The 25,404-nt window shown below is 40.8% G+C and overlaps 1 protein-coding gene across 1 annotated transcript; it reads right to left on the reverse strand.

Moving 5' to 3' along the window:
* Nucleotides 1–140: 140 nt before the first annotated feature.
* On the reverse strand, nucleotides 141–24,278 carry LOC311137599 (5-hydroxytryptamine receptor 3A-like; the record flags this gene model as incomplete). Its single annotated transcript, XM_084172105.1, has 9 exons — nucleotides 141–364; nucleotides 760–1,068; nucleotides 13,873–14,083; nucleotides 14,289–14,449; nucleotides 19,273–19,442; nucleotides 20,376–20,485; nucleotides 20,593–20,637; nucleotides 20,745–20,908; nucleotides 24,266–24,278. The coding sequence occupies 9 exons, from the start codon at nucleotides 24,276–24,278 to the stop codon at nucleotides 141–143; spliced, it is 1,407 nt and encodes a 468-aa protein (XP_084028231.1).
* Between the last annotated feature and the right edge of the window lie 1,126 nt (nucleotides 24,279–25,404).

Raw genomic sequence — 25,404 nt, forward strand, 5'->3', positions numbered from 1 at the left:
CCCCCCTTCTACTTTCCTTCTCTCTCTGGGTGCATTTGCTTTAGCTCGTCCACTGGCCCGGGGTGATCGGAGATTTCACTTTTAGACCAATGGAAATCGCAAGCCAAAACGAATGCACCCTTTCGGTCTCCCCAAGTCTCTCATTGTTTGACCCAGATGCACCACATGCAGATGATGACCATGGCGTAGCAGGAGATGAGGATGAGGTAGATACGGAAGAGCAGGAAGTCCAGTACATAGCCCACATGGCACCACTGCTCCTGCAGCACGTCCTCCTTCTGCGTCAACGTTAGGTGTGCGCGCAAGTCGCTCAGGTCCTGGCAGATCTGACGCAGTTCAGGCACAGAGGACACCCCCCCAGGACCTAAAAAAGAAAAGAAAAGTGACGAGCGTAGATGCTTAGCCTATAGTGCTGAAACACTGCTGTTGGTCATCCAGACTGGATGCTCAATACCCAGTTGATCATGTTTGAGCAAGCACATGTTCACAATAACAGCATATTACCTACAAGGGTGTTAAAGCTTTCTGATAATATGCTGATTTGGTATGTGGCAGGGATTGGGCCAGTTCCCTGGTAACCCAGTCAATTTCAATTCCGGAAATGAATGGTAAGAACACTCCAATTGAAATAATGAACACTTTCAATCGTAAAGTATTTAAATTGACTTAGATGGAAGTAGATATGGAAATGAGGCCAGACTATTACTTTATAACAGTTTCATGTCGGCTAGTCAAATTTCCCCGTGAATGGCTCCTCACCAATGTTGCTTGTAGTGTGCTGGACAGGGGTGTGCACAGGGGTGGCTGGTGCAAGGACCCAGGAAGGGCTTGTGGAGTCTGGTCTGTCTGCCTTGTCATCCCGGGTGGATCCTCTGGAGGCTGTGGGTTTAACGAGCTCCTTGGGCCACTGGTAGCAGATCATACGTGCCACGTGCTTCAGGATGACCACACGGACCCAGTGGGGCACCTCGCGGTACTTCTTGGAGTTGGAATGGAGCACGTTGGTGATGATGACCGTCTCCAACAGGCTGATGACCATGAGGGCCAGACACACCGAAAAGTAAATACCTGAGAGGGGAGGATAGCAGGGACGCTACAGGGTTAGGTGGGTTAAATTCCCTTCCAATTCAGGAGATGAGATTGAGATGTGACATTCATTTTCAAAGAGGACTTCAGTTCACTCCCAGAAGTGTCTGAAGTGCAATAGAATTGACCCCAATTAGTAGGGAGGGACACCACAGGAGGTTGGTGGCACCTTAATTGGGGAGGATGGGCTCATGGTAATGGCTGGAGTGGAATCAGTGGAATGGTATCAAATCCATGGTTTCTAAATGATGTGTTTGATGCCATTCCATTTACTCCTTTGCAGCCATTATTATGAGCCGTCCTCCCCTCAGCAGCCTCCACTGAGGGACAGTGTTTTGTTTATTTTGTTTCTCCATATCTAACCCACAACACTTATCGCAGACCTCATTGCTTCGTATCTAACCCACAACACTTATCATAGACCTCATTGCTTCGTATCTAACCCACAACACTTATCATAGACCTCATTGCTTCGTATCTAACCCACAACACTTATCATAGACCTCATTGTGGAGGGGGTGCGTGCTCAGTCCCCTCCTGTACTCTCTGTTCACCCATGACTGCATGGCCAGGCACGACTCCAACACCATCATTAAGTTTGCCGACGACACAACAGTGGTAGGCCTGATCACCGACAACGATGAGACAGCCTATAGGGAGGAGGTCAGAGATCTGGCCGTGTGGTGCCAGGACAACAACCTCTCCCTCAACGTGACCAAGACAAAGGAGATGATTGTGGACTACAGGAAAAAAAAGAGGACTGAGCACGCCCCCATTCTCATCGACGGGGCTGTAGTGGAACAGGTTGAGAGCTTCAAGTTCCTTGGTGTCCACATCACCAACGAACTATCATGGTCCAAACACACCAAGACAGTCGTGAAGAGGGCACGACAAAGCCTATTCCCCCTCAGGAGACTAAAAAGATTTGGCATGGGTCCTCAGATCCTCAAAAAATTCTACAGCTGCACCATCGAGAGCATCCTGACTGGTTGCATCACCGCCTGGTATGGCAACTGCTTGGCCTCTGACCGCAAGGCACTACAGAGGGTAGTGCGTACGGCCCAGTACATCACTGGGGCAAAGCTCCCTGCCATCCAGGACCTCTATACCAGGCGGTGTCAGAGGAAGGCCCTCAAAATTGTCAAAGACTCCAGTCACCCTAGTCATAGACTGTTCTCTCTGCTACCGCACGGCAAGCGGTACCGGAGTGCCAAGTCTAGGTCCAAAAGACTTCTCAACAGCTTCTACCCCCAAGCCATAAGACTCCTGAACAGCTAATCATGGCTACCCGGACTATTTGCACTGCCCCCCCACCCCATCCTTTTTACGCTGCTGCTACTCTGTTAAGTATTTATGCATAGTCACTTTAACTCTACCCACATGTACATATTACCTCAACTAGCCGGTGCCCCCGCACATTGACTATGCAACGGTACCCCCCTGTATATATAGCCTCCCTACTGTCACTTTATTCTATTGTATATATAGCCTCCCTACTGTCACTTTATTTTTTACTTCTGCTCTTTTTTTTCTCAACACTTTTTTGTTGTTGTTTTATTCTTACTTTTTCTGTTTAAAATAAATGCACTGTTGGTTAAGGGCTGTAAGTAAGCATTTCACTGTAATGTCTGCACCTGTTGTATTCGGCGCATGTGACCAATAAAATTTGATTTGATTTGATTTGATTTGATTCATTGCGCCGTATTTTTAAATTTACATTTTTAGTAATTTAGCAGATGCTCTTATCCAGAGCCACTTACAGGAGCAATTAGGGTTAAGTGCCTTGCTCAAGGGCACATCGACAGATTTTTCACCTAGTCGGCTCAGGGATTAGAACCAGCGACCTTTCGGTTACTGGCACAACGCTCTTAACCACTAAGCTACCTGCCGCCCGTATCTAACCCACAACACTTATCGTAGACCTCATTGCTCCGTATCTAACCCACAACACTTACCGTAGACCTCATTGCTCCATATCTAACCCACAACACTTACCGTAGACCTCATTGCTCCGTATCTAACCCACAACACTTACCGTAGACCTCATTGCTCTGTATCTAACCCACAACACTTATCGTAGACCTCATTGCTCCGTATCTACCACAACACTTATCGTAGACCTCATTGCTCCGTATCTAACCCACAACACTTATCATAGACCTCATTGCGCCGTATCTACCACAACACTTACAGTGGGGGAAAAAAGTATTTAGTCAGCCACCAATTGTGCAAGTTCTCCCACTTAAAAAGATGAGAGAGGCCTGTAATTTTCATCATAGGTACACGTCAACTATGACAGACAAATTGAGAAAAAGAAATCCAGAAAATCACATTGTAGGATTTTTAATGAATTTATTTGCAAATTATGGTGGAAAATAAGTATTTGGTCACCTACAAACAAGCAAGATTTCTGTCTCTCACAGACCTGTAACTTCTTCTTTAAGAGGCTCCTCTGTCCTCCACTCGTTACCTGTATTAATGGCACCTGTTTGAACTTGTTATCAGTATAAAAGACACCTGTCCACAACCTCAAACAGTCACACTCCAAACTCCACTATGGCCAAGACCAAAGAGCTGTCAAAGGACACCAGAAACAAAATTGTAGACCTGCACCAGGCTGGGAAGACTGAATCTGCAATAGGTAAGCAGCTTGGTTTGAAGAAATCAACTGTGGGAGCAATTATTAGGAAATGGAAGACATACAAGACCACTGATAATCTCCCTCGATCTGGGGCTCCACGCAAGATCTCACCCCGTGGGGTCAAAATGATCACAAGAACGGTGAGCAAAAATCCCAGAACCACACGGGGGGACCTAGTGAATGACCTGCAGAGAGCTGGGACCAAAGTAACAAAGCCTACCATCAGTAACACACTACGCCGCCAGGGACTCAAATGCTGCAGTGACAGACGTGTCCCCCTGCGTAAGCCAGTACATGTCCAGGCCCGTCTGAAGTTTGCTAGAGTGCATTTGGATGATCCAGAAGAGGATTGGGAGAATGTCATATGGTCAGATGAAACCAAAATAGAACTTTTTGGTAAAAACTCAACTCGTCGTGTTTGGAGGACAAAGAATGCTGAGTTGCATCCAAAGAACACTATACCTACTGTGAAGCATGGGGGTGGAAACATCATGCTTTGGGGCTGTTTTTCTGCAAAGGGACCAGGACGACTGATCAGTGTAAAGGAAAGAATGAATGGGGCCATGTATCGTGAGATTTTGAGTGAAAACCTCCTTCCATCAGCAAGGGCATTGAAGATGAAACGTGGCTGGGTCTTTCAGCATGACAATGATCCCAAACACGCCGCCCGGGCAACGAAGGAGTGGCTTTGTAAGAAGCATTTCAAGGTCCTGGTGTGGCCTAGCCAGTCTCCAGATCTCAACCCCATAGAAAATCTTTGGAGGGAGTTGAAAGTCCGTGTTGCCCAGCGACAGCCCCAAAACATCACTGCTCTAGAGGAGATCTGCATGGAGGAATGGGCCAAAATACCAGCAACAGTGTGTGAAAACCTTGTGAAGACTTACAGAAAACGTTTGACCTGTGTCATTGCCAACAAAGGGTATATAACAAAGTATTGAGAAACTTTTGTTATTGACCAAATACTTATTTTCCACCATAATTGCAAATAAATTCATTAAAAATCCTACAATGTGATTTTCAGGATTTTTTTTCTCATTTTGTCTGTCATAGTTGACGTGTATCTATGATGAAAATTACAGGCCTCTCTCATCTTTTTAAGTGGGAGAACATGCACAATTGGTGGCTGACTAAATACTTTTTTTCCCCACTGTATTAGACCTCATTGACCGGGACTTGGCAACAGACTGATCAATTGATGTAATAAATAATTGCACATTGGAGTTTTTTGTGCATGGGTTGGTTTGATTTGAGTTGTGGAAATCCAGCACTGACATTATTCTGTAAAATTAAGGTAATTGGGTGATTATTAAGCAATTGGTTTGTGAGTGCTGTATTGTTGCTGGATTACAGGTCTTTCTTTTTTGGATTGCTTTGAAGTTGACTACTTTCCTTTACTTTTCCTGATCGGATGTGGTAAGATTGCCACTAATCAATAATTTGGTAAAATAAAATAAAAATAAAAAAATTAATTAATTAATAAAAATAAATACATATATTGATTAATTAATTAATTAATCAATCAAAAAAAAGGGAGGGAAACATAAGCTACATAGTCTAAAGTATTTTGGGTTTACAAATTAATTGGTTTAAAATAATAATAATAATAAAATAATTCACAATAAAGGCGTATAGAAGAGTTGTTACAATGGGGAAAAAGGACATCGAAACTATGAAAGTAATTACTCCTGTTGATGTAGTAGAAAATAGTAATCCTCTAGTTAATGGTATTGCAAGGTTATCTGGAAAATTGAATAAATGTTGGCCTGACATTGAACAACCATGGCCAGTGGAAGGGACTCTTAACCCTGACGTCATCAACATAACGAAAGTGCTTGTGTCGATTTATAAGGCAGATCAAAAGAAGGGGAAAAAAAAGGGAACAACGTAAAGAAAAGAGCCAAAGAGAGCTGGGTGTTCTTAAGCTGTTTGAAAATGAAGGACAAAAACGGATAAAAGATACCAAAGATAAAAGAAACAGAGGTATAGAGAAAATGGCAAAAGAGGTGAAGGTGACAGAAAAACTAATGGCAGAAGTCAATACACCTTTCTCACATACGGATTCAGCAAAAAGACCCCCACCTTACGAGAAAGAAGTAGAGTTTAGGGACGTCTATCCTCAGCTTCCAGTGATCATCCAGGAGGGTGATTTTTGCATCAGAGATGAAGATGAACGAATAATAGAGAGAGGAAAAGCAGAAACGACCATAAAGATGAATCCAAACTCCAAAAGTAAGAAGAAAACGAGATGTCTGGAAACTAAGGGTGGAGTGAGGTTCAGGAGGATGGAACTTGATGATGATGATGATGATGATCAGAGTGATTCAGAAGAGATCATGGGTGGATATGACCCTGTGATCAGACGGAGGTTGGCCAGAGCAGAAAGAAGGGGTGATGGAAGTTGGAAGGAGAAGAATACAAGAGATTCGATCTCTGATGAAAGTGAAGATGGAGATAGCGATGAAGATTTGGAGATTAAAGGTGCTTCATATTCAAGAGGATTTTATCCTACAATGATTAGCACAGAAGAAATAGAAAGAGATATAGACCGATGCGTATCATGCCTGGATAAGGCGAATAATTTAGAAGAAGTAAGAGAACTGGAAGAACAACTCAAGAAGCTGAAGATACAGAAGAAAAAACTGCTGAGAAAAGGATCCCAAGAATTGGAGAAGAGGTATACATTGAGGCCAAGGAAAGAGAGCACAAGTAAGAAGATGATGCCAGTGATAATTTGAGGACAGAACCTGGAGTATAAGCCTTTGCAGAATACCGACATGTCAGATATACTTGAGAAGCTGCATACTCTTCAAGATGGAGCATATCCTTGGATTTCAAAATTGGAAGAAATTACGGTGGGAACACAGTCTGCCATAGGAGACATTAAGAGACTTTTGGCTAATCACCTTGGGATTCCAGATATGGAAGACATTTTTCAGAGAGCTGGACTTAATAGATATGTGGGGACTGCGGTGAATGATCCTGAATTGTTGGCTGCAAGTAGAAATCGGCTGTGGAGAGCACTGAAAGATACGTTTCCAACAAATGTGCATCCTGACAACATTCTGATTGACCCACTAGGACAACAAGAAAATCCGAGAGCCTATGTGTCAAGAGTTCATCAAGTGTGGAGAAATATTACCGGAAATGATCCAGATGTGAGTCAAATTGAGCAGTCAATTTTGAGAGCTAAACTGCAGATGGGACTGCCCTCACCAGTAAGGAGCAAACTGGCAGAGGTGGTTGGACTTGGAAGCATTACAAAAGGTGTCTATACAGATCATATAGCCCATCAAGTGGATCTGTACAGGAAAAAGGAACACAACCAGAAAGAACAGGACCAAGAAACTCTCAGAAAACTCAATCAAATACAACTGGTGGAGAATAAGAAGGAGAAGAAACAAGCTTTGGTTATGCAGAATCAGTGTGCACCAAATCAACAATCACTGCCACAGCTTCAACCGGACCAGTTCCAACCGCAATTGTACCAGCCACTAATAGCGGTACCAGTTGTTTCATATCCACAGCCAGTCTCTGGACAGACACAGAATTGGAGAGGAAGAGGACGAGAAGGCTTAGGAAGAGGAAGAGGAGGAAGATTTAAGCCATACTTCCAGCAATCTTCAGAAGTGTGTTATAATTGTGGACAGGTTGGTCACTTTGCCCGTGAGTGTAATGGGCCAGGAGGAAACACCAGAGGGAATTTCAGAGGAAGATACAGGGGCCAGTCAAGATCATCTGGAGGACCGGTGAACCCTTATAGGGGCCCGGAGCAAGGATTCTATGGGTGCCCAGAAGATCCGAAAGCGGGGTGTCAGCTGGTAGCATCAGGACCGGAAAAAGATCCAACAATTGAGGTGAAAATAAACAACCGACCATTGGAAGTGATGGCGGATAGCGGAGCTGCTTTTACCTGTGTTCGGCCTGAAGATGCTACACATCTCCCTATGTCCAATCAACTAATTAGGACAATCGGATTTGAGGGAGTGAAACAGCTGATTCCTCTTACGGAACCAATTGAGCTCTGCTATAAAAATCAGAAAATTACAATACCCATACTGGTATCAGAACATACACCTATTGCATTGTTGGGAAGAGATGCATTGTGTAAGTTGAACTGTACAATAAAATGTACACCAGACGGCTGTCTGGTAGAAGTGCCAAAGGAAAAGGTTTACTAATTGTTGATGATGACAGAGATGGATTCTTCTACAGTATTCTGGATTGGAAATCTCAGTGAAGATTTTTTGAAGCAGGCTAAGATATGGGAGAAATGTATTGTGGCAAATATGCCAGATGCGAGGCTTCCAGAATATCCATTTCATTGTACGCTCAAGTATTTCAAGAATGCTGCCCAATCGAACTCAGAGGAATGGTTGAGTCATCAACCAAAGAATGTTCAACTCAGCTCATGTTGGATAATTTTAGGACCACAAGGAGCAGCTATGAAGATAAACACAGACGATTATCTGGATAAAGATTTTGAGATTGAGAAGAGTGTGCCACATGTGACCTTGTTGGTTTCTGAAGGCTATGAGCAGAAACAAATAGGAGAAATTATGACAGAAGCAGAGAAAGCTGTTTTCGTACCGATGAAAGAGAATTTGGGGATTTGGAGGAGTGAAGATCAGCGATTTCTCAAAATAATGATTTTGGCTCAAGGACAAGGAGAGCCATAAGCTGTACGGATGACACATTAATCTATTTGCAGTGTGAAGATGGATTAAGACCCTATGAAAGAGGAGATGTTGCAACAAGTTCCAGAATGTTAGTGGTCTCAACACAGTACCGAAATTGGACTTGTGAAATCAGCCCAACCGGTGAAAGTTGAACTTCGACCAGGAGCCAGACCTCCTTGGAAGAATCAGTATCCATTGAAAGATGAAGCAATCCAAGGGATTGAACCACAAATTGAAGGACTTTCGAAAGCAGGTGTTTTGAAGACAATAAAAAAATCCTCAGAGTAACAATCCTTTGTTGTTTTTGGAGAAACCATGAGGGGTTGATAGTAGCGCCTCTAGACCTATTAGGTCTGATGATTCAGGAAGCACATGGGTTAGCTCATGTTGCAAGGGGGGAGGTTAGGAGAAAGATCACAAAGGAGTATGGTTTCTGGGCACCATATTTGCTTGAACAGGTTGACTATGTCATAGGCAGGTGCACAATCTGTCTGAAAAATAATGTTCGCAGGGGTGTGACTGTTATTCTTGGTTACATTCCTACACCAAGAGGTGCATAGGATGTCCAACTAAGCTAAAATATGCTCAATCGGTTGCCAAGTTCTTGTGTAAAGAAGTCATAAGCAGGTGGGGACTACCCGATCGAATATCCTGAAATTAGTGGGAGAGAGTTTTGTGGATAAATCAGTGAAATGGTTTTTGAAAAAATTGGGGAAAAAGTCAGACAAAAAAAGTTAGGAAAAATAGGGTTGAAGTAACTCTAGGAAAGTCAGCTCAGCTTCCATGCCAGTGCACGAGAGAGAACAGTGGTGAAGGGAAATTTAGAGTTCAGTGGGAAGATAGATATGGCAGGAGTTTAGATCTGTTAGGAGCAGTTGCATTGAGAAAGTATGCGTTGCTGAATGATAAGAGAAGACTGAAGATTGAGGGTGATTGCAGTCTCTATGTGTACAATTCCCAGCAGGAGGATCAAGGTGATTATACGTGTATTTTTTATAATCCACAGTTTGAAAGTGAGGGATTAGAGTTGGGACTGAGAGTTAATGTAGTGACACTAGTGGTGATAGATGGAAATACAAGTAAAGAGCTCAAAAGCTGTAGGGAAAATAGATGAATCAACAACAATGACATCAACACTTCAGCCTATTACAACAACAGTGAGAAGCAATTCAACTCTTTCAACATTGACAGTTATTAAAGCTATAAATGTATCACATTTGATTACAATGGAGCATCAGAAAATCGCTCCAACACCAATTTTAGAAGAAAAGACTGTCATTAGGGTTAGGATGGGTGGTACAGCTCATCTTCCTTGTAGATGTGAGAGAAGGAGTGGGGGAGGTGACATTCCTCCTATGTGGAGAAATAATTATGGAGAAGAAGTGTTGTTATCAGGACCAGAAGTAGAAGCTGTTTCATCTAGTCAAAGGAAGTATATTTTGTACAACGATATGAAGTGGAAGAGGGTTATGAGTGATTGCTCAGTTATTTTGAGTAATGTTACATGGGAAAATCAGGGAGAATATATGTGTACTTATTTAGAGCCAGCGTTAAAATTTGTTCCGGTTAAGAATTATTGGTTAAAAGGCTATGTTACTCGTAAGGTGACACATATGTAGAGGGGATTCAAATACTCAAACATGGACAATATGAATGGACTGGAGGAAGTGGAACAAGGAAGGTCTGGAAATGTTCAGATTCCATCATCGACGTTGCATTGGAAGTCGATACTGCTGAGGAGATGCAGTGTAGTGGACTACATTCCAGTGTCTGCAATGATATATAGACATATTTGCATGTGTAATACATAATTTGTGTCATATTCTTTCTGTATTCATTTTTGAAGAATGATGTTTTCTGTTGTTGGGTACATGTGGGGACCTCAGATGTTTTTGTTTATTTCGTGGATGCTTAGGGATATTGGGTCTAGGCAGGGACAGAGAGAATCCACAGGAGGGTCCGATGGGTCGACCAGCCTGAATGTGGACATTTTTTATTGTATTTTGTTTTCTGAGGCTTTCATGTGTATTCAATTGCATCTTAGTTTAAAATGCATTGATAAAGATTTATGAATTGATCTGGAGTACTTAGGTGGTCGCCTGGGGCAGAGGGGCCGTGAGAGAATTTTACTGTCTTGATTGATTGATGGATATTTGGAAAGAAAGCTGCCAGACAGGTTTTTCGCTCTCACACTCCATAAAGATTTGTTCATATTTCATAGACATTTATTTACACTCCATAGAAAAATGTGTTTACTCTCCATACATTTTGGTTTATTGCAAAAGTTACTCAATAAGAAAAATTGTTATTTGTCATAATCCTATTATTTTTGTTTTCGAGACTTAATTAGTCTCGAAGGGGGGAAATATGTAGTGTCTAAACAGTTTATGACTTTGCTGACGTTTGCAAATGGTGTGTTAGAGGAAGTTGACTCAGCTTGCGGAAGCATCTGGAAAGCATTACTATAGGGGCCCCCTAAAACAGAGGAAGTCTGTTATGTGAAGGCCTGGGATTGGTTTATGGGAAAACCACCCAAATCATGTTACATATTATAAATACCATGGTTGGAACAAAGGACGGAGAGGAACAACATATTAGAGATGGGGTCAGTTCTTCTCCAGATGTCTGCAGGAGTATTTTTATTTTAATTTTTTTTATTATTTTTTGGGGGGGATGGATCAGCTTAATATTGCAGATAGATTGTATCTTCTATCAATGTAATTGTCTGCATCACTTCCAATCCCCCATGTTTTTTATATATATACTCCCCTTTATTACTTTTCAACCCCACCATCCTTTCCCTACTTGGAGTAAATTAATGAACAACAATGCCCAGGCCTCTACTTCCGGTCTATACTTACTATCTACACCTTATGGACACAGTTCATTTTACAATAATTCTATTATATATATATATATATATATTATTATTTTTTTTGCTCCTGAACTTCTTCTATTCTCAACCTCTCCGATCATTTTCATGATGTCCATCCGGTTTGCTTCTATGTGCCATATCTTTCTAACTGTGCTCTTTCCCAAAAGCTCCCAACATACAACCTATATACTTATTATGGACACAGTATGCTTACATTATTAGCTATCTTTGTTATTATTTGTTGTTATTTGTTATTAGTCCCGTCCTTCAACTCTATTCAATACCTCCCATCTATCTCTTAACACCATCCATATAGGATTTCTATTTGCCATATATATTTCAACCGTACTGTGATGTTTTACAAAAGTTCTGAACCTTTCTATTCTCATTGCTTCTACAGATTGTGAATTAAAAATAAACATTTTTGCTAAAAGTATTATTATATTATTGATCGATTGACTATGACTTTTCAGATCACCCAGTAATGCTATCTGCAAGGTTAGCTCCAGGTAAATATTGCAATCCTTTAGCCATTCCTGGACCTGTGTCCAAAAACAAGCTACAAATGGACAGAACCAAAACAAATGATCTAATGATTCTGTCTCTTCACAGCAAAATCTGCAGAGGTGGGAAGATTGTATCCCCCATATAAATAACATTCTATTGGTAGCAAGAATTTTATATAATAAATTAAATTGAAAGATTCTAATTTTTGAATCCGGTGTCGTTTTGCGTGTCAGTTCATAAACACTATGCCATGGAATCGGTACGTCAAAGATCTCTTCCCAACTATTTTGCAATCTATATGGGATGGCTGTCAATCCTTTGGTCCTTAAGTGAAACTGATATACTTTTTTATTTATCACAGTTTTCCTTAACCAATTATGTTCTTTAATGCAAGGCCGACAGACAAGTTCCTTACTTTCTCCCCCTTCCACTTTCCTCTTCCACTTTTGCGGTAAGGCTGCAATTATTTGGTTGTAATTTTGGGTACAGCAGACATTTCCATATGTTTTTGTTAGCTGCATGTGCGACATAACTCCACCAGTCCTACCGATGATATCATTTACGAAGATTATACCTTTTTTAAACATTCTGTCAAAAAATAAAGGTTTTTTGTCAATTAGTATATTTGAATTTAACCACAATATTTGTTGCATTATTTGTTCTGTCGTTTCTGGAGGATTAAATTGAAATTGCAACCAACTTTCTATGGCTTGTTTTAGAAATAGTGATATTTGGGAGATGATTTCCTTTTAAAATAACTGCAAATGAGTTGTTGTAATCTGAATAAAGGGAAAAAGGCCTTTCTTGAACATTGGGTGAGACAATCTTACTAATTTGCTTGAGAACCAGTTCGGATTTACTTTCTATTAAAATTCATTGAAGTGAGATCATTTATTTCCTTTGGGATATGTATTCCGAGTATATCCACATCACCATCAGACCATTTTATTGGTAAACTACATGGTAATGTAAATGTTTTATTTTTTAGTGATCCAATACGTAATATAGTACATTTGTCATAATTTGGTTGTAATCCAGAGAGGTTAGAAAATGTATCTAGATCCTCTATGAGGCTGTGGAGGGATTCTAGTTGTGGATTTAAAAGAAAACTGATGCTGAAATCTTTGATGTAATAAACTATTATAATCAAGGACAGTGTCAGCGGATTTCTTGTCATCACAGCATAATTAGCATCGTTATTTAGATACCACAGGAGCGCATGCCAACGCGATTTAGAGTTGTTGAACGGGAGTGATGTGTTTTGATAAACGGTAGGTTAATATGATCAAAATTATGTTGTTTTGTGGCATGCGTATAAGTTGGGCAATTGAAACATCTAGGGCCTATGTGTTGGTGAAAATTATAGACCGTTCAAACATTTTATCAAACATTTTATGCAACTTTGTCGAGAAGTGACTTGATGCCTACTTTGCCAAAACGATTTAGAGTTATTTAACCAATTCTGATATTTTGAATAATGTGATCGAAATCATACAGTATGATGTCGGTTGAAATCTGAATGTTTTAATAATATTACCGTTTTATCAACACACTCGTCACTCGATCCAGTTTAACAAGGTTATGCATGCCAACATATTAGGCAAGAGTTGAGAGTAGGCAAAGTTATCTTGTCAGGTGAAAATGTAGGTGTCAAACTTGTTACCATTGCAACATTAAATGTTCACTGTGGTTCACAGTGTACATCAAATGTGCAGAAGAAGAAAACAAATTGCCGCACATCTATGCTCAACTAATACAGGACTTTTGTGAAAACATTTTAACTACATTTATTTGAGTGTTTACCAGCATTTGTAATTTAAGTCTGATAATTATCTTAACAAAACAGTTAATCTGATATAAAAATACGTCCTTGATGTATGTTTTCCAGTTTCTTGAAATACTTTGCAAATATAACTTATTTCTATGTGAAAATTGAAATGGTCTATTCAAATCCTTTTACATTTAAGCATCGCTCTTATCCAGAGCAACTTACACTACTGAGTGCATACATTTTCGTACTGGTCCCCCGTAGGAATGGAACCCACAACCTTAGCATATTTGTGTAACCTAATGAACAGGACGCTGACCTATGAGGGGGGTGCCGTTGGCCGTGCTGGGCAGCAGGTCGTTCATGATGAGCAGGAATACGGTGTAGCCCAAAATAAGGGTCATCTTGAAGGATGCGCGGTCCACGCTGTGAGGGGGCAGGTAGAAGGAGAGGATGTCGATGAGCATGAGGAAGGAGCTGGGGATGAGCAGGTTGACCACGTAGAGCACTGGTCTGCGCTTGATCACCACCTGGTGGGGAGATGAAGCAAATACACCAGATGTATTAGGAAACAGACTGGAGAGCAGAGGCGGCAGATACGGTAAGTATTTTTACTGTACCACAATCTCTGTTGGTGCTTATAGACACAATATTTTATAACCCATGAGAAGTGCTTGTATCCCTGGCTTAGCGGGTCTCACTCTCCCTCCCTCTCTCCCTGTCTATCTCTCTCACCCAGAAAGTGATAATGTCCCATTCGTCGATGCCAAACTTGAGGACAGATGTCTCTCCATAGATGTTGACCAGCTCCCACTCCCCGCTGGTCTCCAGGTACTGTTTCGAGTTCCCCGACATCTCCTCAAAGGACAGAGCTGGACTCAACCGCACATCCCTTACTAGGAGAGGCGGTGGGGTGGGGGGGAGAGAGGAGAGAGGAGGGTTATATTTTAGGATATTTGTAGCTGAGGGTGTATATTTTAGGATATTAGTAGCTGGGATTTGGGGTATATTTTAGGATATTAGTAGCTTGGGGGGTATTTTTAGGATATTAGTAGCTTGGGGAGGGATATATTTTAGGATATTAGTAGCTGGGATTTGGGGGTATATTTTAGGATATTAGTAGCTGGGATTTGGGGGTATATTTTAGCATATTAGTAGGTGGGGGTGTATATTTTAGGATATTAGTAGCTGGGATTTGGGGGTATATTTTAGGATATTAGTAGCTGGGATTTGGGGGTATATTTTAGGATATTAGTAGGTGGGGGTGTATATTTTAGGATATTAGTAGCTGGGATGGGGGGTATATTTTAGGATATTAGTAGTTTGGGGGTATATTTTAGGATGTTATTCATTTGGGGGGGTATATTTTAGTATATAAGTAGCTTGGGGGGGTATATTTAGGATATTAGTTGCTGTGGGGGTATATTTAGGATATTAGTAGCTGTGGGAGGTATATTTTAGGATATTAGCAGCTGGGGGGTATATTTTAGGATATTAGTAGCTGTGGGTGGGGTATATTTTAGGATATTAGTAGCCGGGGGAGGTATATTTTAGGAAATTAGTAGCTTGGGGGGTATATTTTATGATATTAGTAGCTGCGGGGGAGGGGGGGTGTAATTTAGGATATTAGCAGCTGGGGGGGGGGGGGTATATTTTATGATATTAATAGCTTGGAGGGGTGTTTTTTATGGTTATTAGTAGTTTGTGGGGGATATATTTTATGATATTTGCAGCTTTGGGGGTATATTTTAGGATGTTAGAAGCTGGGGAGGTACAGTGAGGGAAAAAAGTTTTTGATCCCCTGCTGATTTTGCCTATAATTTTAATGGTAGGTTTATTTGAAAAGTGAGAGACAGAATAACAACAAAAAAATCCAGAAAAACGGATGTCAGAAATGTTATAAATTGATTCGCATTTTAATGAGGGAAATAAGTATTTGACCCCTCTGCAAAACATGACTTAGTACTTGGTGGCAAAACCCTTGTTGGCAATCACAGAGGTCAGATGTTTCTTGTAGTTGGCCACCAGGTTTGCACACATCTCAGGAGGGATTTTGTCCCACTTCTCTTTGCAGATCTTCTCCAAGTCATTAAGGTTTCAAGGCTGACGTTTGGCAACTCGAACCTTCAGCTCCCTCCACAGATTTTCTATGGGATTAAGGTCTGGAGACTGGCTAGGCCACTCCTGGACCTTAATGTGCCTCTTCTTGAGCCACTCCTTTGTTGCCTTGGCCGTGTGTTTAGGGTCATTGTCATGCTGGAATAACCATCCACGACCCATTTTCAATACCCTGGCTGAGGGAAGGAGGTTCTCACACAAGATTTGACGGTACATAGCACCGTCCATCGTCCCTTTGATGCGGTGAAGTTGTCCTGTCCCCTTAGCAGAAAAACACCCCCAAAGCATAATGTTTCCACCTCCATGTTTGACAGTGGGGATCGTGTTCTTGGGGTCATAGGCAGCATTCCTCCTCCTCCAAACACGGCGAGTTGAGTTGATGCCAAAGAGCTCCATTTTGGTCTCATCTGACCACAACACTTTCACCCAGTTCTCCTCTGAATCATTCAGATGTTCATTGGCAAACTGCAGACGGGCCTGTATATGTGCTTTCTTGAGCAGGGGGACCTTGCGGGTGCTGCAGGATTTCAGTCCTTCACGGCGTAGTGTGTTACCAATTATTTTCTTCGTGACTATGGTCCCAGCTGCCTTGAGATCATTGACAAGATCCTACCGTGTAGGTTTGGGCTGATTCCTCACCGTTCTCATGATCATTGCAACTCCACGAGGTGAGATCTTGCATGGAGCCCCAGGCCGAGGGAGATTGACAGGTCTTTTGTGTTTCTTCCATTTGCGAATAATCACACCAACTGTTGTCACCTTCTCACCAAGCTGCTTGGCGATGGTCTTGTAGCCCATTCCAGCCTTGTGTAGGTCTACAATCTTGACCCTGACATCCTTGTAGAGCTCTTTGGTCTTGACCATGCTGGAGAGTTTGGAATCTGATTGATTGATTGCTTCTGTGGACAGGTGTCTTTTATACAGGTAACAAGCTGAGATTAGGAGCACTCCCTTTAAGAGTGTGCTCCTAATCTCAGCTCGTTACCTGTATAAAAGACACATGGGAGCCAGAAGTCTTTCTGATTGAGAGGGGGTCAAATACTTATTTCCCTCATGAAAATGCAAATCAATTTATAACATTTTTGACATGCGTTTTTCTGGATTTTTCTGTTGTTATTCTGTCTCTCACTGTTCAAATAAACCTACCATTAAAATTATAGACTGATCATTTCTTTGTCAGTGGGTAAACGTACAAAATCAGCAGGGGATCAAATACTTTTTTCCCTCACTGTATATTTTAGGATATTAATAGCTGGGATGGGGGGTATATTTTAGGATATTAGATGCTTGGGGGGGGGGGGGGGGGGGTATATTTGAGTAATTATTAACTTTGTGTGTATATTTTAGGATACTAGTAGCTTGGGGGGTATATTTAGGATATTAGTAGTGTGTGTGTGTGTGGGGGGGGGGGTATATTTTAGGATATTAGTAGCTGGGGGGGGGGGTATATTTTAGGATATTAGTAGCTTGGGGGGTATATTTTAGGATATTAGTAGCTTGGGGGGTATATTTAGGATATTAGTAGTGTGTGTGTGTGGGGGGGGGGATATTTTAGGATATTAGCAGCTGGGGGGTATATTTTAGGATATTAGTAGCTGGGAGGGTATTTTTTATTATATTATTAGCTTACGGGGGTGTATTTTAGGATATTAGTAGCTGGAGGGGTATATTTTAGGATATTAGTAGCTGGAGGGGTATATTTTAGGATATTAGTAGCTGGGGGAGGGGTATATTTTAGGATATTAGTAGCTGGGGGGAGGTATATTTTAGGATATTAGTAGCTGGGGGTATAAAATCAGGAGATTCTACTTTACTACATTATTGTTCAAATGGACCCCTATCCTTCCCCTGGATTTTCTAGATTGTGCAGACACAATCCCAAAGTATTAACAAAAGTATTATTACTGCATGATACTTTGTATCAATTGGTAAGTAGGCTAGAGTATGTATATCAGGCCATGATATGTACATCGAATCAGACATGTACACCACATGACTGTCACAGTGTGATACCATATTAATCCATAGTAAGGTACTGGTGTGCATGAAGTAGCCTATCACAGTGTATTAATGTACTGGCAGTGGTGGAAAAAGTACTCAATTGTCATACTTGAGTAAAATACTACTTGAGTAAAAGTCTAAAAGTATTTGGTTTTAAATATACTTAAGCATAAAAACTAAATGGAATTGCTAAAATGTACTTAAGTATCAAAAGTAAAAGTATAAACCATTTCAAAATCCTTATATTAAGCAAACCAGATGGCACAATTTTAGTTTTTTTGTTTGTTATTGACGGATAGCCAGGGGCACACTCAGACATAATTAACAAACAAAGCATTTGTTTTTAGTGAGTCCGCCAGATCAGAGGCAATAGTGATGGCAGGAATTCCCCAAGGCAGCTGTCTAGGCCCATTACTTTTTTCAATCTTTACTAATGACATCCCACTGGCTTTGAGTAAAGCCAGTGTGTCTGTGTATGCAGATGACTCAACACTATACACGTCAGCTACTACAGCGAGTGAAATCACTGCAACACTTAACAAAGAGCTGCAGTTCGTTTCAGAATGGGTGGCAAGGAATAAGTTAGTCCTAAATATTTCAAAAACTAAAAGCATTGTATTTGGGACAAATCATTCACTAAACACTAAACCTCAACTAAATCTTGTAATGAATAATGTTGAAATTTAGCAAGTTGAGGTGACTAAACTGCTTGGAGTAACCCTGGATTGTAAACTGTCATGGTCAAAACATGTTGATACAACAGTAGCTAAGATGGGGAGAAGTCTGTCCAAAATAAAGCGCCTGTCTTTCCTTTTTAACAACACTATCAACAAGGCAGGTCCTACAGGTCCTAGTTTTGTCACACCTGGGCTACTTTTCAGTCGTGTGGTCAGGTGCCACAAAGAGGGACCTCGGAAAATTACAATTGGCTCAGAATAGGGCAGCATGACTGGCCCTTAAATGTAGACGGAGAGCTAACATTAATAATATGCATGTAAATCTCTCATGGCTCAAAGTGGAGGAGAGATTGATTCACTACTTGTTTTTGTAAGAAGTGTTGACAAGCTGAATGCACCGAGGTGTCCGTTTTAAACTACTAGCACACAGCTCGGACACACATGCATACCCCACAAGACACGTTACCAGAGGTCTCTTCATAATCCCCAAGTCAAGAACAGAATATGGGAGGTGCACAGTACTACATAGAGCCATGACTACATGGAACTCTATTCCACATCAAGTAACTGATGCAAGCAGTAGAATCAGATATTTTAAAATATAAAAATACACCTTATGGAACAACGGGGACTGTGAAGAGACACACACACAGGTACAGACACATGCATACGCACACACACACGCTGGCACACGCACTCTACACACACGTACATTGTAATATTGTTGTATGGTGGTATTATAGATTTTGTATTGTAGATATGTAGTAGTGTAATAATGTTATTTATGATGTACTGTTTTATGTTTTGTTTAATGTGTAATGTAAGTGCCTTAATGTGTTTGGACCCCAGGAAGAGTAGCTGGTGCCTTAGCAGCAGCAAATGGTGATCCCTAATAAATACAAAAATACAAAAAAGTGAGTTACTGGTGTGCATGTAGGAGCCGAAGGTAAACGAGCAGTTCTGCACATCGAAGGGGAAGCTGAAGATCTCCAGGTTGCAGGCGCTGACGAGGCGCAGCATCCTGTCCCAGCGGATGTGGCCTGTGTGGTTGACGTAGACGTAGGGGCATTGCTGTGACACGTCGTCATCCACACTGAGACAAAGAAGGAGGCAAAGATTCTTCCAAATGTGTCTTGATACAATTACAAAATAACCTAAAGACCAAAATAAAATGTACTCTTGTAAAGATTGTATTTAATTAAAATACACGACATTTGTATTTTAAATATACAAAAATACATTTGCAATTAGCCCGCTTAACTACAACAATATTTTCAGTAATGGTTACAGAACCTTTTGACTTGATATGCCTGTGATATATGGTTGTTAATCTACCTTAGTTGAATGCACTGACTGTAAATTGCTCTGGATAAGAGCGTCTGCAGAAATGACGAAATTGTCAATGTAAAAAATAAACACTTGCAAAGTACACTGGATAACATTTTAATGAGCTCCACCCCCAATTTGGCTTTGTGTTAATTTTTACATTTACATTTTGACTTCTGATACCAATGCAGCACATTTGGGGTGAGAGGGGAGCACAAAATTGTGAACTGCTATAAAAAAATAAAATAGGAAAGTATTTTGTATTTTGCCAATAGAAAATACAGCTCTCTAAAGTATTTTGTTACAATATACTGTACATTGGATTGTAGTTCAGGACAGTGTAGTTTAAATGACAAAATACTCAAAAGTAATTGAAATGTATTTCAATATGTATTTCAAATACATGTAACAGAAATACTGCCCATCTCTGGAAGGAGGGAGGGAGGGAGGGGGAGTGGGAGAGAGAGAGTGTAAGGGGGGATAAGAGAGAAAGGAAAGAGAGGGATGGAGAGAGGGAAGAGATAGAGGAGAGAAAGAGGGAGAGAAAGATGGAGAGAAGCAGCCTGAGAGCAGCAGGTGATAGAGGAGAGAGGCAGGAAGTGAAAATGGGAGAGGGGTTGGTTGACCCCATGTTTTCTACAGGACATGAAGATAGGCGTATGGATGAGTAAAACAACGTCAGTTTTCTTTGGACACTCACAACTCATACACGATGATGTCAGGCACCCAGAGCTGTTTGACTGGCAGAGAAATCCTGGTGACTCCGCCACAATCATCAGCGTCCCAAACCAGGAACTGATGGTGCCAGTACTGAAAAGGACGCAGGAAAGAATGAGGTTTAGGAAAGCTTATAACACCACAAACTGTTGGCCCAAAAAAATAGGAAGATGACTGTGTTTTGATCTCTTAACACTCACCAATCTCAGCCACAGGAATGTCGTGAGGATCTGGGTCTTCTCGTTCTGAAATAAGTTCAAGCAAGAAAGCGGATAATTGTTAGTGGAGAATGAATTGAATGAATGGACCCTACGCAAGAGGAACACCGCAGCCTATACTGGCCAACACTCACCACGCCCAGCACAGCATACAGGGTGAAGGAGATGTTTGCTATGGTGGGATTACTCAGGTTGACTGCCGGTCTGAAGGATATGCGGTCGAACACAGTCTGCATCGACTCGTAGGTTGGACCGCTGTGGCCCTCTTTACAGGTCAAGTCGCACTGGCATAAATGTACTTAGGAGAGAGAGAGAGAGAGAGAAAGAGAAAGAGATGAAGAGAGACAGAAAGCGAAAGAGATGAAGAGAGACAGAAAGAGAAAGAGATGAAGAGAGACAGAAAGAGAAAGAGATGAAGAGAGACAGAAAGAGAAAGAGATGAAGAGAGACAGAAAGAGAAAGAGAGATGGTAGGAAAGACGAGGGTAAGAAGAGCACATCCATAGGATTAAAAAACGTACCGATGCGGTCAAATATATTGGCACCCTTGCAAGATTCACTATTTCTCCTTCATTTTTTGGGGCTGTTTACGCAAGTATTTGTTTGCACAGGACCCCCCCCCAAAAAAATATCAAATCAGAAATTGAAATGTTTCAATTGATGGTCACAAATGGCCTGGACTAAATTGTAAAAAATTGAAATTAATTAGGCTGGAGGCAATGATTCTCGTTTAGTGTGTAATGTATCTCACCTGTGGTAAGTTGCAGGTACCTACAAATAGCCCTTCAACCAGTTTTGAGAAGAAAAAAACGGAACATTCTGCGCAATTGCACTCAATTGTAAAGTGCAAAGGGTTGCCAATATATTTGACCGCATCTGTAAATCCCAAAAGAGAGCACCAAGCATGATACTTTGACCTTTTGCAGCTTGTGATCTTTTTCTGTGCAAATGTACCTAGCAAAAATGTGAAATAGTTGACCGGCGTTGTGCGAGGAAATATGTACATTTAATTTTGGGGTTAAAGTTTTATCATAATCTAGGTTGAAAGAAGTACACCAAAGTCCCCCAAAGTGCTACATATAGGATAACTAGGTCCGGCCGCCAGACTTCCTTCAAAATTCAGCTATTTGTAAAATAAATACAATACACTAAAGTGAATGGAAACAGATTTCCCAGGAAATAAATCATTCAAAAAATTACTGAGTACCCACTGCATAATTAGATCATTATATTTCTCGCAAAACATGCTTAAAATGTTTAAAATCTTGGTTAAAACATGTACAATAATTTACAACGTAATAAAACTTGAAATGTGTACCCACTGCATAATTAGATCATTATATTTCTCGCAAAACATGCTTAAAATGTTTAAAATCTTGGTTAAAACATGTACAATAATTTACAACGTAATAAAACTTGAAATGTAACATGCAGAAATTCATGGCTGACATCTTCGCTACAGATGAAGCAGATGAAGGATATTACCTGCCAATAGAAAGAAACCTGAGGTAAGAAAGAATCTCCATGGTTGTCCCATACTGTGCCCTGTTGGATGGTACTAGTTAACCAAATGTCCTGCACAGACCCAGCTCGGACCAAACTGAGTGATGGACTTACAATGCAGACACACACAGTGTGAGACCACAGCTCCAATACCCTTTTCACACTACCGAGGCGAGCTGAGCCGAGCCAAGCTGGGCCAAACTGAACCTTGCTGGAAAGCATCTGAGCTAGCTGGTACAGTTTGGCTTGGGTCGGCACGATAGTATGAAAAGGGACACACACACACGGCCTCTAATCCACACTCACAGTCTCATGCAATCGGTCACACGAACACAACAGAGTTGTTTTTTTAACACCTGCAGTAACCACTCAGCCATTAAATTTTTTTGAGTTCAATACATCTGTGCCCACGGGAAATAAACTGGTCTTGTAGAAGTCTATGTAGCTTAATCACACCATAGGTTCTGATAATGGCACACATTTAATTGGATGTCAGCTAGCATCACTGGTCCTAAGGTACAGCAATACAACCAATCACTATTATATATAAATATATATAAGTTATACAACCAAGAGGTATTCACCCATTACTGTAATACAGAAGAATACACTACAGGTCAAACGTTTTAGAACACCTACTCATTCAAGGGTTTTTCTTTATTTTTACTATTTTCTACATTGTAGAATAATAGTGAAGACACCAAAACTATGAAATAACACATATGGAATCATGTAGTAACCAAAAAATTGTTAAACAAATCAAAATATATGTCATATTTGAGATTCTTCAAATAGCCACCCTTTGCCTTGATGACAGCTTTGCATTCTCTCAACCAGCTTCATGAGGTAGTCACCTGGAATGGGGAGGGGGTATACAGAAGATAGCCCTATTTGGTAAATGACCAAGTCCATATTATGGCAAGAACAGCTCAGATAAGCAAAGAGAAACGATAGTCCATCATTACTTTAAGACATGAAGGTCAGTCAATATTTAAAGAACTTTGAAAGTTTCTTCAAGTGCAGTCGCTATCTGTGATTTATTTAAAATTCAAGGCACACTTACCCAGCATGGCTACCACAGCATTCTGCAGCGATACACCATCCCATCTGGTTTGGGCTTAGTGGGACTATCATTTGTTTTTCAACAGGACAATGACCCAACACACCTCCAGACTGTGTAAGGGCTATTTGACCAAGAAGGAGAGTGATGGAGTGCTGCATCAGATGACCTGGCCTCCACAATCCCCCGACCTCAACCAAATTGAGATGGTTTGGGATGAGTCGGACCGCAGAGTGAAGGAAAAGCAGCCAACAAGTGCTCAGCATATGTAGGAATTTCTTCAAGACTGTTGGAAAAGCATTCCAGGTGAAGCTGGTTGAGAGAATGCCAAGAGTGTGCAAAGCTGTCATCAAGGCAAAGGGTGGCTATTTGAAGAATCAAATATAAATATATTTTGATTTGTTTAACACTTTTTTGGTTACTACATGACTCCATATGTGTTCTTTCATAGTTTTTCATATTATTCTGCAATGTAGAAAATAGCAAAAATAAAGAAAAACCCTTGAATGAGTAAGTGTTCTAAAACTTTCGACCAGTGGTGTATATTTCAGTGTTGAAACACTCTTTAGTAAAAAGTCACCGTATAGATCATTTCCACTTATCATGATTTTGATTAGATACATTAGGATCCCAATTAGCCGACGCAAATGGCTTAAACCTTATCATTATCAAATGATCCGTAAGGGTACCACTGAACATTTCTCAGAACACTTTTTACACCACTTGCACACCCACACGTAGACGTACGTAAGTGGTGTAAAAAAACAAACAAACATGTTTTCTCTGTTCTTTTTTTTATTGTTACTTTATCAAATCTCTAGTAACGCATTATACACACATACCATACATACAACCTCACAATACTTTTCTACCGGCTGTCCTTAAAGTACGGTCAAACTCTGAATACTTTTCTACCTACTTTAACATACGGTCAAACTCTGAATACTTTTGTACCTAATTTAATGTACGGTCAAACTCTGAATACTTTTCCTGTAGGATATCACGTGATTATGTGGGCTTTAAAGTATAGTCAAACTCTGAATACTTTAAAGTGCGGTCAAACTCCAAATACCCACTATTGATCAACTTTAACCGGCCAGATTCATTTTTATAGGAAAAACTGTTCAACTTGAACCCCAACATTTTGTGGATGAGGAGGACAAGAGATCTTTCACCATTAAGGCTCGGCTAGAAAACAGACAGTAACTCACAGAGATTTTAGAATAAGGTCTCTTACCTTTTTAAGTTCTGGCCAGACGGATGTCCGAGTCCAAGCAGAACGAAACGGATCAACAAGTCAGATCGCTCTCATCCGGGTCACGGCACCAAATGTTGTAGAACATTTCATCCAGATATTAAGGCAGGGACTATTTAATGATATAATAGAAACATCTTTAATATAAGCAGCTGCTAGGGAGTTCTTCCCTGTGAAATCAGAGATAGATCTCCCTTGCAGCTGGTTGTATTAAAGATGTGCAAAGCTGTCATCAAGGTAAAGGGTTACTTGGCCTCCACAATCACCCGACCACAACCCAATTGAGATGGTTTGGGATGAGTCGGACGGTTGAGTGAAGGAAAAGCAGCCAACAAGTGCTCAGCATATGTGGGAACTCCTTCAAGACTGTTGGAAAAGCATTCCAGCTGAAACTGGTTGAGAGAATGCCAAGAGTGTGCAAAGCTGTCATCAAGGCAAAGGGTGGCTATTGGAAGAATCTCAAATATAAAACACATTTTGATTTGTTTAACACTTTTTGGGTTACTACATGATTCCATGTGTGTTATTTCATAGTTTTGATGTCTTCACTATTATTCTGCAATGTAGAAAATAGTAAAAATAGAGAAAAACCCTGGAATGAGTAGGTGTGTCCAAACTTTTGATTGGTACTGTACGTGTCAGCAAACACAGTTAATGAAGTCAATAAAACCCTTAACAAGGAGTTGTAGTCAGTTTTAGAATGGGAGGCCAGTAATAAACTGGTCCTGAACATCTAAAACTAAGAGCATTGTATTTGGTACAAATCATTCCCTAAGTTCTAGACCTCAGCTGAATCTGGTAATGAACAGTGTGGCTGTCAAACAAGTTGAGGAGACTAAATTACTTGGTGTTACCTTAGATTGTAAACTGTCATGGTCAGAACATATAGATTGAATGGTTGTAAAGATGGGGAGAGGTATGTCCATAATAAAGAGATGCTCTGCTTTTTTGACACCACTAGAGTCCTGCAGGCTCTA

The sequence above is a fragment of the Coregonus lavaretus genome, assembly GCF_964263955.1.
Source record: "Coregonus lavaretus genome assembly, chromosome: 11".
Taxonomy (NCBI): Eukaryota; Metazoa; Chordata; class Actinopteri; order Salmoniformes; family Salmonidae; genus Coregonus; species Coregonus lavaretus.